This window comes from Adiantum capillus-veneris, chromosome 23 (assembly GCF_014529385.1).
Source record: "Adiantum capillus-veneris isolate H3 chromosome 23, ASM1452938v2, whole genome shotgun sequence".
Lineage (NCBI taxonomy): Eukaryota > Viridiplantae > Streptophyta > Polypodiopsida > Polypodiales > Pteridaceae > Adiantum > Adiantum capillus-veneris.
The window spans coordinates 71,083,815-71,100,732 of record NC_140953.1 but is presented as its reverse complement, the minus strand read 5'-3'; the positions used below and the strand labels follow the sequence as shown (position 1 = coordinate 71,100,732).

Sequence of the window (16,918 nt, the reverse complement as noted above, 5' to 3'; positions counted from 1 at the left end):
GGATTTTCCTACAAATGTAGTATATTTGTATCAAAAGCATCATATTTCATTGAAGATTTGGCTATTTGATCATTGCTTGTTGTTGATAAATGGATTTTTCTTATTTGCAAGCAAAAAACTTCCTAGAAAACAAATTTGTAATAAGGGTTTTTGAAATTGATTAATTGAACTAGCATGTGGAGGAGATTGCACAACCACACAAAATTGAAAAGAGCATATGTTGACACTGATGACACATTGTTCATGTAACCTTAATTTAAAATTCAAAGAACAGGAAAACCAAACAAAAAGAGAAATGATACTCTTCATAGAAAGTGCTCATCCTTTTTCACCACGATCTTCATTTCCACTAACATTGCTAGAGGACATAAATCCTAGAGTTTCTTTGATCTATTGCATCTAGGTTCAAGATCTGCTATACAATTACCTATTAGAATTCACATAGAGCTTGAAAGTCTCAAAATAAAACAAGAATATTTTAAATGTATGAGACATTTATATCCTCCTTAGTGACCACCTTGGCCGAATACTTCATTTGATCCAATCTTGCAACCATGGTTGCATCTCGGATCTATTCACGTTTCCATCATGTTGATAGAACATGTCGGTGCTACAAGATTAACCCCCAATTTTCCATCCAAAAGTGTGAAAATTTTGAGGTGCCTAATTATAACATTGCAAGCTTCAAGAGAGGTGAGAAGACACCAATGGACACCAATAAGAATGTTCCTTTGTCAATGTAGCGTTTGATTGAATGCTAGCCAAGACACATTGATACTAAAATCAATTCACAACTGCTTGCAAAATAATGTTGGTAAGATGGGAGCTATGAATGTAGGGAAAACAGGGTTGGCTACATATACCTTCGAGCTTTTAGTTTTTCCATAAAGTTTGTGTGAGACTATAGTTGTGCAACTAGCATTTAGATCATCAATACAACAATAGCGCAAAAACTAAAGATTCATAGCTAATTAGAAAGAACAACCAAGGGTAATATAATAATGACCAGTTGTCTTTTTTCAACACTTTGTGCTTGCCTCTAAGTAACTTTTTTATCTAAAGTGTGTGATTGCATTTCAAGATTAGAATCAATGCTCACTTTGTGTGTGCCTCTTAGTAGCTTCTTAATTGTGGATCTTCTAAGATCAAAAGTTAATCAAATGTAGGCAGACAATGCTCAGCAGTTGCAAGAAAAAGGTGCAGTATCACAGTCATACCAGTCAACATCGACGGAAGCAGGTGATAAAGACAAAGACAATGTAGAAAAAGTTCAACCCACGGATACTGCCACAACAAAATCAATCAGTACAGAAAGAAATCCTGAGAAGATCAAGTGCAACATCACCAGTGAAAACGAAGAAAAGTGAAGTAAAGTCAAAATTTTAGTTAGACAAGAACCTCGTGTCTTTTTGCACTTGGAAAAAATGTAGCCAACCACAACTGGAAGATGCTCTTGAATTCATTATTATATATGGAAACAAACAAGCAGAATGCTGGGGAATTATCAATCATCTCCATTGCCATTCAAATAGGTCTACAGATCATCATACCTCAATTTCATGTGGCAATATCAAAAGATGTACCAGATAACATCATATTGGGAATTAAACTCTATATCTCTAGGACCTTTTGGGCCAATGGCATGATGACGGAGTCATCACAGAAAAGAAAGAATGAAGACCAAGACTGGTCACCCGCAAACAACATCACAAAGTCCTCAAGCACAGTTAAAATGGAGACTGATATCAGAGAAAATCTTATTGAAGATGATTTATCTTGAATAGAACTTCAGAAGAGCTTAAAGCAAATCAGGCAATAGCAAGTGTAGATCAAATAGAGCAAAGAGCAACCACCAAAGCTGTTGAGTAGAGAATGCCACCAAGACAAGAAGTAAAGAAGATCAAAATTGCAGACACCCAGGAAGAAATACGAAGTCCAAAGATCCAGACATTGCCAGCTAAATCATCTGATGAAAGTCAATTTGAAATACAAAGTCTCAAACCACCCTCCATAGAGTACAATTAGATCAAGATGAGACCATGACAAAAGCAGGACAAAAATCTTCAATAGAACCTCCAATGAGAATAGTTGTAATTCTCAACAGTACAAAAGGATAAAGTGTCGGATGCAATGCTCTATTGGATAAAGAAGCAAAGTGCAATATGATTGCAGAGAACATCCAAAGGATCCTCCAGATCACTCCATGCAAACATGATAGCAAAACAATGCTACGTACGCATATCGGTCAAAAAGACATGGTTGCTATTCTTAGCATCCAGAAGCATGAAGAGCGGGTAAAGTTTCAAGTAAAGTCTTCAAAAACATGCATGCAGATGTCATCCTTGGACATCAGTGGTTAGACCAAAACAGGGCCTACACAAAAGATACAATGCTAATACTCTCTTTTCCAAGAGGTAGCCAGCAAGATTTACAGGTACCTTTAATGCTAGATTCAGAGTTGCAAAAGACACAGGAATCAAAGATGTAGACAAAGGTAAAGCCAAAGTGGACCTTCCACCAATTAGCACAAAAGATGTGACAACATATGCCTCTACATTGAAGAACCCTCGTAGATCAGATACTTCTAGCAAGTCAAGATTTCAAAAGCTTTGTCAATTGCTGACCCAATTGAAACCTCTAGGAAGACACCCAAAAAAACAAAGATATTTCAGCCAAAGTACTCAAGTAAGCAAAAGATAGTCAAGCAAGTGTTTTTAGTTCAGATGTTGTAGAATTATTTACAAGCTGTAATAGAGTAATTAGAGGACTTAAGCAAAGGATAGGATTGAAGACAAAAAGAAAACAAGTAATTTACTTGTTCATTCAATGTGTGCTTAGAAGGGGAAAAGAAAGAGTTTCTAATGTAAGTACCAGTTAAGAGACACTCTATACATATACATGGAGAATCGAAAGGACAACATGTTGTGCAAGAGGAGTGTTTGAGGGGTGCTTTAGAGACTCTAGCATATATGACACCTAAAGATGACTCAGTAGCTTCCATTATTTGAACAAGGGTGTGTTGAAGCTTATCCATGTATATCTCACTTGGCTTCGTATTTTTTTACTTTTCACATGAATAGTACTAAATAGACCGAATTCTACTAGCAATTTCTATGATAAGCTCCAGGATTAACCTCACTCATTTAGTACCTCGACTACTCCTGACCTTGACTATACCAAAGGATCATCAAACATGAATGACACGACATAAATATGTTCAATTATGCTGACACAAGGAATACCCAGAATAGCTAAGGCACCTACAACATATATAAAGATTACAAGGGTTGACTTACTAATTTTGTGACACGTTTGTTGCATTATGACAACTCTCAAGCTTGCCACAAGATTTCATAGTGGAAGGCAAATTAATTTTTTTTTGTTGAAGGACCAAATTGATGGACTATGCCACTACCATACTTTGTTGAAGGACCAAATTGAGGGACTATGCCAAATTTGTTGAGGGACTATGCCACTACCATACTTTCAATCCTTTCTTGACATTTTGGGCTTTGATCATCCAAACTTCAAAGGATACTACGCATGTACCAGCATCAAGCTAAGCTCTTGAACTCCCTTTACAAGACCTAGAACGAGAAGGCATCAACTATGAATGATGCTACTTTTGGCACACCCAATACAAATGCTAGCAAGAGATGGCTGATGCCCTTCATTGCATCGAAAAAGAGGCTAATATCAAAATCTACGACCTCAGATGCAGCACAACATTATCCAAAGTCTGCACAAAAATCAAATAACCCATCACAAGCCCTTCAACACTCATGAGATGGTCCAAAGCCAAAAACCTTTTGGGTTGGCCTTACCTGAGACAAATGCCCCATTGCTACATACGGAAGAGCTTCAACTAGAGTCCTTTGGTGACAATTTATAGTCACAAAAGTTGCAACAATGACACAAAGTGGTAGAGCTTGATATAAACCCTTCTTCTAAAAACTTGAGAACCTACATATGGTGTATCTTAGAGGTAAGTCTACTATCTTTGAATGTTTATACACTAAATTTCTCTCAAAATTGTAGGTTTTCACTTTTTAATTCAAAATAGAGGTACACTTTAAACTTCGCAAGTGGGATTATAGGTTTTATTCAAGCATTGTTTGAAAGTGGGATTTGAGACTCACATCAGAAGTTTCATGAACAATTTTGGAAGCACCTCCATCAGCAAATCTACCATAATGGTGACAAGCGGCGATAACTGCTACCAATGCCCAAGGAGAAGTGTACTGGTAGAAAACCTGATTTGTCAACTTAAAGTCGCTAGATGGATTTCATATGTGTGTGCCGGACGGCCGGACTAGCTGTGAACTAAGCTGAGATAGGCTGAGAATGTGGACATATATCAGTTACCAAAAAGAATATGCAAGAAACCATCACCTCCAACATGTTCGACACTTTACCGTCTTCATCAAAGGGATAAGAATCATTATGGAATGAAAATTCTTTCTTGATCAATAGCAAATTTTCAATTAACTTTTAGAGTCTTAGGTAAGCCAAAAAAAAAGGAACAAACAAGGCAAAAATGACCAAAAAGCAATTCAAACCAGTATTCTTTATTGATACTACTCCAATGACGCCATAAATTGCCCTCTTACAGATAATAATAACAGATTGCTAAAAATCAAAATGATTTATCTGTCATGATGAAAATCAGCACGGACACTGATCACTAATATCTCTAATGTTGCTTACAAGAGAGAAAACCCCCATTATACATGCACAAGCTATATTTCCTTTGTGTATGCAGGTCACTCTAGCCGTGTGGTAGCACGCACAGCTCTCATTTATTTCTGTGACCTGTTTAGTGAAGAATCAAACCGCCTGAAAGAACCCCAATATGAGAAGGGTGAAAAGAAGAGGCCATCCACATCGGCTTACGGGCAATGAATAGTTGCTGCATCTCAACACAACCAGCATTGATCTCCTTATCTATTGCGTTGGGGGTCGAATGCGGCAAGCTCTGATGCAGGTATGTTCTTTCAGCAGAAAATACCCATGGGCACTCTGAATGCTGCTACTACAGACGACCTGCCTCCAAAGAAAGCTCCGCTCCAACAGCTAGTTGGTTTGGTCCATCATAACTACACCCAGCAGCACCCATGTGTACCCTTAGGCGAGACCCTACAGATTTGACGAGCCTGTATGCTGATTATAGCCACAAAGCATGCCAGATTGCAACTGGTCATACCTCGACTCTGCGTCTCTAACGTTTGCTTTGCCCACTGCTCAACTTGCTGCCCATCGAGTTGTTCTCCTTTGTATTATCTCCTGCTTTTTCTTGAATGCCAAGAGAGCTATCTGGCCTAGCCCAGACCTTTACATGCCCTTCATGACAAACTGTCAGGATGGCGTCTTTGGTGAAAATTAGCCCTGAAAGAGGTTCTACATGCACACGGTGGGCGACAACAGGTGCTAGCTTTGGAACCTCTCTTCTGACAGGAGGTGGCTGTAAAACACCGACTCGATGCTGCGCATTATCCCAATGAGCAGAATGGCCACTTCCACTGCTGAAAGTTGGAGAACCTCCAGAAGGAGTTAGTCTCCTAAGAGGCATAACCACTTCATCCATTGAGAGATCCCAGAGAAGTAGCTGAGTGTCCTGTACAGGCAGGAAAACCCACATTTACCATTGACCTCAATATTGTTGGTAATATGTTTATTAAGGTGCTTCAGGGTGGTGCGGCCTCATGTGTATGTAGGTAAATATAATGTGCCATAATCATGCACGTAGCAGAAAGCAGGTTAAAGCAGAAACAACCAAAAACGAAAAACAAAATAAAGCTGCCGTATAATCAATAGATTTCGAGGAACACTCCAACGATCAGCACCTGGCCAACAGACCCAAACCGGTAAGTAACAGCATCCCCGGTTCCATCTGATGGAGGAGGTGTCCAGAAAGAATCAAAGGCAACCCCACTTACCTGCCAGAAAATAACTTCAAAATTAGATACAGAATGTCATATATATACCAAACCAAAGAAAGTTACAATTGTGTTTGATAAAGGCACAATACAAATGTGTGCATAACATCACATCCAGAATCCGTTTGGAAGACCAGTGTATACGTTCAAGTAGAGCAATTTATACCAATGTACACTACAAACTGCCGTAACTAAAGCTACTCAAGAGATAAGTATAGATTTAATGAATGAGGATTACATGTGACATATGCACAGACGCAGGGAACAACAGCCTTTTGTCAAATCTACATGACATGAGTAACATGTGCGAGTACAACATATAAAAAAGAGTGAAGGGTGTCTAGAAGCAACATTTCCACTCTGCAAAATATCTTCCAGAAAATCGGATGTGAAAAGAAGATTGGTGCTCATTTGCATATTACCCAGGAATTATGCCCCTCAGCCCAAGCTACAACAGCACGGTCCTCCATACTCCAAACTTGAACCAGATCATCTTCACCTCCGGTCAACACGTACTTGCTATCCATGCTGAGAAAAGGTAGCACATTTAGCAGAGAAAAATTGAAGAAATTCAGTCTGTCTAATCCAACAATTATATCTCAGTCCAGGTTACAGTTGCACAAAATCTTCGAGGGCATTAGTCTCACATCATGTGCTTGAGCATGGAAACAAATTGCAAAGCAGATGACATCTCCATTGTGATGCGTCGATGAAGAGGACATCGGTGCCATTACAGCTAAAAAACATCCCACACCATGTGCACAACCTAGCCGACAATTAATACTAACTACTCCTTTGTAATAAACTAGCAAAACCTGAACTTAGTCTTGATCAAACTGGGATAGAGGCGCTAAAACACAATTTTACGAACTCCATTAATTTCTGCGCACACAGACCGAAGGCAAGAAAAGTGGCACAAGCCGTCTTTTCGCCCGGTGGTATACTTCCTTGAAATGCAACATTTACAGAGAACACCTTTTGATGTATCATGCAGTCTTGGTTCTTGAGTACAATAAGAAATTAATTCCATAAACATACAGCATTAATAATGCATCTTCTGGCAATTGTCTTCGTGCTAGAATCTTTCTAGAATTAGGCCTTTTCTACACAAGTGCAACACAGGCCAGCAAGCACTAAATTCACAACAAAAGCTCAAAGGGTCTTTAAGCAGCATTGCAATGCCGCCTTCTGTTAAATGTGGGCACCACTTTTGACCCCAATTCGTTTTTTGTAAAGAACGCAAGACCATAAACCTAAGGACAATGCTTCATTAACAGAGAGTCGCAAGGGCCTTAGTTTGACAAGTAAGTTTGTGTTTGCTTTTCGACTTTCAACAGCTAAGCTTAAAATTCCAACAATCATGAATTCTGATACCTTGAGTTACTTGAGTTTGTTCCATACTAATTCAACAGAGAAAGGCCTTAGCTCAAAAGTTATAATGAAAAACCTGCCAAAAAACTCAATACCTCCAAGCGCAACACAGCAAAGCCCCAAAGTAGCTTTTGCCTCCACATATAAGCTGCTCCAGCTTGAACTCGAAAATTTTAAGATAACCTATAGCAGTCAGCATCCACAGCAAACAAGAAACATAAATTTTAAGCCATTCCTCATGAAATTAAATCCCAAATGATTAACATTACATACCATCTCTACCAACAGTTGCTAGATATGTTCCATCGGAAGAAAATGCCAAACTGTTAATAGCCCCTTGGCATATATGCCATCTAGCAAGAGGATTGCTCTGCACACATTAGAAAAACTAGTGCTCAAAACTTGAAGACGGAATTCATAGCTCCCCTGCTCCCCTCGTGCTCTCCCTGCAACCCCCCAACCTAGTGTGTAGAAAGAGAGAGAAAAATTGCGTAGAGAGAGAAAGAGGGGAAAAAAAAGAGATGAATAGTGTAGAGAAAGAAAGGGTAGAGAGAGAGCCTCTGCCCGCGTAGAGAGAGAAAGAGAGGGGGAAAAAAAATTAAAAAAAACTCTTCATGACTTCTATAGCCCTCTCCCTCTCCTGTTGCGGCCTTTCAATCATGAGAAAGTAGAATGGCAAGGATGACCCGATGGAGGATGCCATCCAAAAATGCAAAGAAGAATTGAGCGAGTCCATCAGCAAGATCAACCGCCACCTCCTAGGTACTATTAATGTACTCGATGCGTGCGTGGCAGCACAGGAAAACACGATAAATACACTCGAGGATCGCGTGAAGGCTCAAGATGAGGAAATCGCACTACTCAAGAAAGAGCTTGCAGAGGTGCGATCGCAGAATGTCCTCAGTAATTGAAGAACTTAACACGATCAAAGAACAAGTGCGGGCCATCAAAGAAGGTGGGGAGCAACAAAAAGAAATGACGACCTAGTGGGTAGATTTCATCACAAAGACCCAACAAAAAGCAGAAGGCTATGGGGATATGTGGCCTCAGAGACCAAGATAATGTGGATGAAGAGCTGAAAGAACTCATGACTCTGGTGGTGGTCAACGAGCAGACGCATACGAGGGCTTGGAGAGTGGGCACTAAGAAAAGTGGGAGCAACGGAGAAACCTCGAAGGAAAGGGCACTCATTCTCCGCTTCCCCTCCATGGAAGCGAAGGACTTCTTGAAGAAGAGACCGACTCTAAAGAAGACTGGCATCTTTCTTGCAGATGACCTCACCCTCTCGTAGATTGCTCATATGCAAGAAGTAATGCCGGAAATTAGAGCAACAAGGGAAAAGGGGAAGATCGAGTTTTACAGGGATGGAAAGGTGGTGATATTGGAGCGACGCCCCGCATGACGGTGCGAGACCTATGGGACCACACTAAAGATGGCAACCTGGAATTGTAATGGGTCACTCCGTCTTGATGTAGGGGCCTTTGAGGATAGCTTCACACAGAGAGACATCATTTTCTACTCTGAGACGCATCAAGCCCCTGGGCAATCCATGCCACAAGTGAGCGGATATAGATGGGAGACACCCTGCAGCAGCAGACAGGAGACCAAATCAGAGCGTCGAGGACGGGGCTCAAGGGGAGTGGCAGTTCTATTTAGGGAGGAGTTGCAGCCATTGATATATATAGCGCGCAAAGATGAACAGGCTAGGTACATGTGGGTGAGGCTCAGGGCATAGACGGGCAGATACCGCTACATTGCTATCTGTTACTTTCCTCCGAGTACGTCAGTATATGCATCACCTAGAGGACAATCCCCCTTTGCTATTTTGGATGATGACATATGGGAGTTTTCCAAGGATGGTGACATTTTCATAGTAGGGGATTTCAATGCTAGGACTGACCACCACCAGACAATATTTTATGATACTTCCGAGAAGATGCTTCCGGAGCTGGACGTTACAGAGATGGGTCAATCCAGACTATCACAAGATGAGGAATACACTGAGTATGGCAGATACTTGATAGATATGGGAACCGCATATAGATTGGCCATTTTGAATGGCCTACAAATATTTTCGACAGCTGGAGGTTTTACTTGCTTTCCACACCGACATGGTGCCAGCACAGTGAACTATGTTAGGGCCCAGCCAGGTCTCGTTCCACTCTTTCAGGATTTCATGGTGGGCACTAGGCCAGTTGGAGTAGCAGTTGATCATGCTATCTTGTCTTTCACCTTGACGTTTCAGTTCAGCACAGCTCCATTAGGAGAGGTCCCCACACACACTCGGTATACCTTCATGACGGAGACGGATTCTGTGTATATGGATGAGATATACAGGCAGCTATGCACCCAGGAGACAGGACGGCCACTAGATGAACTCACTCAGACACTGACAGAGACGCTCCATGATGCAGCATCAAAGGCATACCCCCACAGCCAACCTACACGGAGACGATCCGGGAGCATGCCCCAGTACAGCTGGTATGGTGAGGAGTGTAGAGAGATGAGGATCAAATTACAAAGGGAAGTGCTCATGGGAATTACCACACATAGACAGTCACGGATTATCCTTCATTGCCTAGTGAGACGAAAGAAAAGGACTTATCTATCTCAGCTTGAGCGGGATCTGTATCAACTATTTATAAGTCGGGACTCGGGCGAAGCATGGAAGCTATTCCATGAGCATTCACCACCACCAACGGTCACCTCCACTGAGACATGGGGGGATTATGCCACATTTCTCTACACAGCATCACGGCAACCACCTCTGCCAGACCCACTAGAGACATGCCCGGAGACATGGTCTCTCTTTATTGCCGAGAGGGTAAGGAAAGCCATTGACGGATAAAGACAAGGAGAGCACATGACCATGATGGTCTGGTAGCAGAGCACTTCATCCATGCCAGAGATTTGCTTGCAGAGCTCCTGGCTATGATGTTTAATCGAGCCATGTATGAAGGCTTCCCTGAGACTTGGAGTATGTCCACCATTGTGCCTATTTTCATGTCAGGAGATCCCATGATTCCCGGGAATTATCGCACCATCATGGTTGGTCACACATTAGCTAGGCTGTATGCATCTGTTCTTGAGCAAGAACTGAGTAGATGGGCAGAGCGAGAGGGCATAAGAGCACCAAGGCAAGCAAGTTTTAAGAGAGGTTTCTCCACTCTTGACCAGATTCTGACACTCAAAGCTATTATTGAGGAGGGTAGACACCATGGCAAGAGGATCTATTGTAGCTTTGTGGATTTCCGCAAAGCTTTTGACACATTGCCAAGAGCCAGACTTATACGTAGACTACAGGACATGGGTGTGCCTACAGAGCTAATATGGGGTATTCTGGCTCTATACAGGATAGTGATGGGGCGGGTACGCACCACTGAGGGAATGTCTAACATGGTCCACTCCACTATTGGAGTAAAGCTAGGATGCCCCCTATCCCCGACTCTTTTTGGGATGTATGTGGATGAGTTTTCGGACTATGTAGAACGTAAGGGAGACAGGGGGGCTCAGCTAGCAGGGCAATGGATTCCGTTGTTACTATATGCTGATGATATTGTGCTGATTTCAGACTCTCCAGAGGGGATGCAACGTCATTTGGATACTCTGCATACATTTGCTCGTGACAGTGGATTGTCTGTCAACCTTGGGAAAACCAAGGTTATGGTGTTCAACACCACACCACAGTGGGTCAGGAGGTCAGCACCCACATTTACGTATGGCCAGGAGACTGTGGAGTACACAGATGCATATACTTATCTTGGGGTAGTCTTCGGTGGACCAGTGTTTTCACTAAGGAGAGCATCGGAGACTAGACTAACGAGAGCATATGCAGCTTTGGGAGGGTTAGAGAGGATGTGTTCGCAAGTTCAGTTTCAAGAACCGCGGACAAAGTTCTGGCTTTTTGACACTCTAGTGACTCCAGCTATGCTCTATGGAGTTCAGGTATGGGGACCCAAAGTAGACCACCATGGGAGATCTGGCAACACAGATGGATGGAGATGTATGGAGAGGCCTCTGGTCTCTATGATCGTTCCGATGATTCAGGCTAAGGCCTCAGTGCCACATGAGATTATCCGAGCCGAGCTAACCGCCCCCCCCCCCCCCCCCCCCCATGGTGGAGGCATTGACCAGATCAGTATCCTTTATACACGGTCTATGGGATCTCCCCAAGGACAGATACACTCGGCTTGCCTTGGAGTCATCTCGACAACTAGCTCTACAAGGCGATACAGTATGTTGGTATGGACAGATGACAGCATGGTTTCAGTCGCATGGTTTCAACATGGATAGATTGCCTCCGTTTCAATACTCCCTGGATGCACCCTCCCTGTCTCTCACACGGACAGAGATCAACAGACTCATACGCCAGGATCTGATCCAGCTAGATACCAAGAGCACATGCATACAGCCGACACAGGAGTTGGACACGAAGATGGCCTTCTACAGAGAGCATCTTCTCCAACTCACGGAGGACGGCTTTGTGACTAGGCTTGTATATATGGATACACACTTATCTCATGGGATAAGATGCGCTACTGGGCAGATACACACATCCTTACATCAGCTCCAGATCGAGACTGGCCGATTTCGAGGGGTGCGAGCAGGGGCCAGGATATGTCACCTATGTAACTTAGAGCCAGAGACAGAGCTGCACTACACATGCCATTGCCCGGCATACTATGAGATACGCGGCCGCTTCCATTCCCTTTTCAGAGAAGGTTTCGGACCTTTTTCTAGAGTCATGAGATACAAGGATCAGAGATGCCTTGGATTGCTCCTGCTAGAGCTGCGCAGAATTAGGGAGAGCTTGCTGAGAACATCAGGGGAAAGACAGTCTCAGAGACGAATCACAGATTTCTTTACACCAGCTAGGGGAGAGCCAGAGGAGCGGTCATTACAACAAATCTCAGAACTCACCCATACTAGAGGTACGTTGCTTGATCGAGCCACTAAGCTAGGCAGATCAAGACACCCACGACCTCGGGGGGTCTCCCACCACCGACGAAGGCTGCAACAGAAGATACAGATCACTCTAGCTCGACATGCAAGACGCACCGCCAGAGTATTGACCATGGAGGAGGTTGATGAGATCCGACAGCGACCGATGAGAGATTTCATTTGAACCCACCAACCCGCCCCTCCCCTCCCGCCCCTCCCCTCCCCCCCCCCATCTCGTCTCAATCCCGAATCAACTTCAGATTTATTTCCTTTTTCCTTAGCGTTTTAGTGTTAGTTCTTTGTAATTTTGTACTTTATAATTTCCGTACTCAGACATGATATCAGATTCACCAATTGTAACGTTTTGGTCTCATAGGTCATTTTGGCCTTTCGAAGACGTTAATATAACATTTCTCTCTCTCTCTCTCTCTCTCTCTCTCTCTCTCTCTCTCTCACACACACACACACACACACACACACACACACACACACACATGATTGGATGTGTGATATGTTCAACCTTGCACTATGCCGTTGTTTGGGTGCATAATGGAGGTAAAATTGAGTGATTGGGTTGAAGAGAATGGCAAGCGTGCAAAAAGACGAGCGGGTTTTCGTCGACGCAATAGCACCATTGGTCATCTTGTCACTCTTCGTGTTCTCATGGAAGAAAGTTGGTTGAAAGGCAAGTGATTGTATTGTTGCTTTGTGGACTTTAAGAAAGCCTTTGATATGATTCCACACAACAATTTGTGGAGAAAGATGGAGGAACTTCAAGTGCCAAATGAGTTTATGCTTGCGGTTTCTCGAATCTATGAGGAGATGATGTATCAATTGCGCATGGGAAGAGGAATTCAAAAAAATTTGCAAGCACTATTGGGGTTAAACAAGGATGTCCATTGTCACCCACTCTCTTTGGTCTATGCATCAATCAATTGGAATCTTGAGATAGTTTCCTACGACATTAAAATTCTCTTCTTCTCGAGTGTGTGTGTGTGTGTGGTTGTGTGTGTGCGCGCTCTAATAAAAAGAGGAAAATGGTATAACCTTTCTATCACCCAAGTGTGGTAGATTGGTTAGGCCATTTCCCTCATAAATAACAAGTCTCGAGTTCAACTCTCCTCGTCGGATAGATCTTTAAGGTCTCTTGGGATAGTTTCCTACAACGTTAAAATTCTCTTCTTCTCGGGTGTATGTGTGTGTGGGTGTGTGTGCACGCTAATAAAAAGAGGAAAATGGTATAACCTTTTGGGTTAAAGGCCTAAATTACCCCTTTTTGTACATTTTTATACTTTGTCCAGGTTCAATGTGAACCTCGACACATTTTTTTAAAGTCACTTATAATAAAAGTGGGAAAACCCAAAACTCACTTATTAAGTTTTCCCCAAAAACGAGCGTGCTTTCTCTCTCTCTCTCTCTCTCTCTCTCTCTCTCTCTCTCTCTCTCTCTGCTTCGATCCCTAGCGCTTACTCTCTGCTGCACTTCGCCTCCTACTTCTTGTCCCAATCCTGCACTACATCGCGATGCGCACCTACCGGTACCCTTTGCTTCGCACTTTCAACTGGTATCAAAGCCAAGTTTTCAAAACAACCCTGCTCAATCTGCTGAATAGCGAGTTCAAATTGCTCTCCCGCGATTAATTTCTCTTTCATCGTAAAGCCCCTTACTTCCGAGGTCGAAAAGGTCACCAAAACTGCCAAAACAATCCAAAACAGATTGTTTTTAGGTCAAAACAGGTGATTTACAGGTTATTACAAGTCAAAACAGCAATACATAGGTGTACCAAAGTTGTGGGATCACATATATTGATGTTTGTCGCGGCAAATTGAGTGAAAAGCTGAGTACATGTGCTTGAAATTGCACATTTCAGCTGAAATTTCAGATTTGGACTGTTTCATGTAAAGAAACTGTGACTCTTTGTATACAAAGTCTTGTGGTTGTTACTATTTGCTGAAATTTTCAGCCTATTACATCTCTCTTATATACACACTTGTGGTTGAATTAAGATGGCTTCTTCCTCTTCCCCATCTGCCACTAAAAGTTTGATGGAAATCAAACGGTTCGATGGTCAAAGCTTCGATCTTTGGCAAGAATGCATGCAAGGTATCCTTTTCTTAAAGGATTGTGAAGACGCATTGGAACAGAATAAGCCACCAGGTTTGTCTGACGAACAGGAGGCCAGGTTAAATAAGAAGGCTATGGCCCATAGTTACCAGGAACGGGAAACCGGAACGGGAACGCGGAACGGGAACGCCGAACAAAATGCCATTCCCTGTTACGGGTACTCACGTTTGAAACACGGAACGGGGATTCGGAACGGGAACTTGGAATGGGAACGGGGAACGGAGACCTGAAAACGGCCATTCCCTGTTACTATGCTATGGCCTACATCAAAGTGGCTATCAATGATGACATTTTGACGGACATCAAGCGTTTGGACTCTGCTTATGCAATATGGCAAAAACTAAAGTCCAATTATGAAAACACGACGCCTGTGAACCAGGTGCATTTGATGCGAAAGTTGGTGAATATGTAGCTTGATGACTCGAAGTCAGCTTCTGAGCATTTGAGTGCTTTTACAGGTGTGTTGAGTCAGTTGCAAGGGCTTCAACAATTCGATGATAAGCTGAAAGCTATTTTCTTGCTTATGACATTGCCAGATATACTTGGGAAACATCTCCTTGAGCAACAGTCCCACCCTCACGTATGACGGTGTGAGAGGGTCTATTCTCAATGAAGAGATTAGATGCAAGTCTAGTGGGGAAGGTGGCAGTTCTTCCTACAATGCAAGAGGTAGAAATCAAAAGCGTGATGCGGGCAACAAGACTCAAAATAGAAGTAAGAGCAAGACAAAGGATAAGGATGTCACTTGTTATCAATGTGGCAAAAGGGTCAAAAGAAACCCGATTGCAGGTATTTCAAGAAAGAGCAGGAAAGGAAGAAGGAAACGCAAGATAAGAAGAAAAAAGATGAGAAGAAAGGGGAAAAATCAGCAAGTGATTCCTCCAAGGATGTTGAGAATGCAAATGTATCCTCTAGTGTGGTCATTGAAGAGTTGTCAGACGTTGAGGAAATCTTGGTTGCGGCTTCATGCCCCTCAGATTTGGTGATAGCTAATGCAAAAGACGTGCTTATCTCGAAGAAAGATGTCATTGATGCATTGCTTAGTGCTAATGATGGCCTATCTCATTCTTGGATAGTAGATTCCGGTGCCTCTTTCCATGTGACTCCATCTTTGGAGTGTTTTGCTACATATATTGCAGGCAATTATGGCAAGGTGTACCTTGGTGATAATTTTGCTTGCAATATTGAGGAAATGGGTACCATGCATTTGGCTCTTAACAATGATCAAGAGCTTGTGTTGAATGATGTCAGGTTTGTACCATTCATTAAGAGAAGTTTACTATCTGTTGGTCAGTTAGATGCACATGGTTATACTACCATCTTTGCTGGGGGTTCATGGAAGTTGCTTACGGACTCTATGCTTGTTACAAAAGGGTCTAAAAGAGGTACTTTGTACTATCTTCGATGCAAAACTTTGCCTGGCAAGTTTCTTGTTGTTGTTGAAGTTGCTTCACACATGGAATTGTGGCATAAGAGACTTGGCCATATGAGCCAAAAGGGTATTGATATGCTTTCCTATTTGAAGAGGGTTGATGTAAAAGGCAAAAAACTTCGATTTTTGTAACGATATTCTTTATGGAAAGCAAAAGAAATCTTTTTATTACTCTGGTGTCTCTCGCAAAGCTAATCCTCTTGATCTTATTTACTCCGATGTATGCACTATGCATGTTAAGTCTTTTGGTGGTGCATTGTATTTTGTTACATTCATTGATAACCGTACTAGGAAAGATGGCTGCATTTGTTGAAAATTAAGAGTGAAACTTTTAATGCTTTGAAGAAGTTTCATGCTTTTGTCACTACCCAAAAGAGTAACTAAGCTTAAATGTCTCATATCTGAAAACGAAGGAGAGTATGTATCTGCTAAATTTCAGCATTTTTGTGATGAAAATGGGATTAAAAGGGAGTTGACAGCCCCTTATAATCCGTCTTCTAATGGTGTGGCTGAGAGGTATAATCGTACTTTATGCGAGAGAGTGCGTTGCATGTTGTCCACCACTAATCTTTCCCAAGAGTTTTGGGGGGGAGAGAGGCATTGAAAACTGCAGTTCATATTTGCAATCGCTCTCCTAATAGTACATTGAAAAATGACATTCCAGAGGAGGTTTGGTTTGGCAAACCTGCCTCTTATGATCATTTGAGAGTATTTGGCTGCGAAGCTTTTATTCATGTACGCAATGACTTGAGAATAAAGCTTGATATGAAGTCCATTAAGGGAGGAGGTTTGGTTTGGCAAACCTGCCTCTTATGATCATTTGAGAGTATTTGGCTGCGAAGCTTTTATTCATGTACGCAATGACTTGAGAATAAAGCTTGATATGAAGTCCATTAAGGGAGTCTTCCTAGGTTATGGGGAAGAAGGTGAAATGGGCTATAGAGTGTGGTAACCACAGTTCAGTAAGGTAATTCGCAACCGAGATGTAGTGTTTAACGAGGCAAAATTGCTTAAGAATGCTACAAAATCTGATGGTGACAAGAAAACAATCACATCTAAGCCTTCCGTGACACCCATTGATGTTGAAAAAGAGCCTCATGATGCATTACCGCAA

At 42.3% G+C, this 16,918-nt stretch overlaps 1 protein-coding gene across 1 annotated transcript in view; it reads right to left on the bottom strand.

Moving 5' to 3' along the window:
- Positions 1 to 4,550: 4,550 nt before the first annotated feature.
- LOC147427949 (putative catabolite repression protein creC) overlaps positions 4,551 to 16,918 on the bottom strand; it is a 92,982-nt gene continuing 80,614 nt past the window's right edge. Inside the window, exons 7-11 of the mRNA XM_086496649.1 lie at positions 7,581 to 7,677; positions 7,403 to 7,490; positions 6,359 to 6,464; positions 5,844 to 5,936; positions 4,551 to 5,614 (exon numbers count right to left, since the gene is read on the bottom strand). Of these exons, the coding sequence (XP_086352775.1) occupies positions 5,219 to 5,614; positions 5,844 to 5,936; positions 6,359 to 6,464; positions 7,403 to 7,490; positions 7,581 to 7,677 (780 nt within the window). The 3' untranslated portion in view covers positions 4,551 to 5,218. The remainder of the gene's footprint in view (positions 5,615 to 5,843; positions 5,937 to 6,358; positions 6,465 to 7,402; positions 7,491 to 7,580; positions 7,678 to 16,918) is intronic.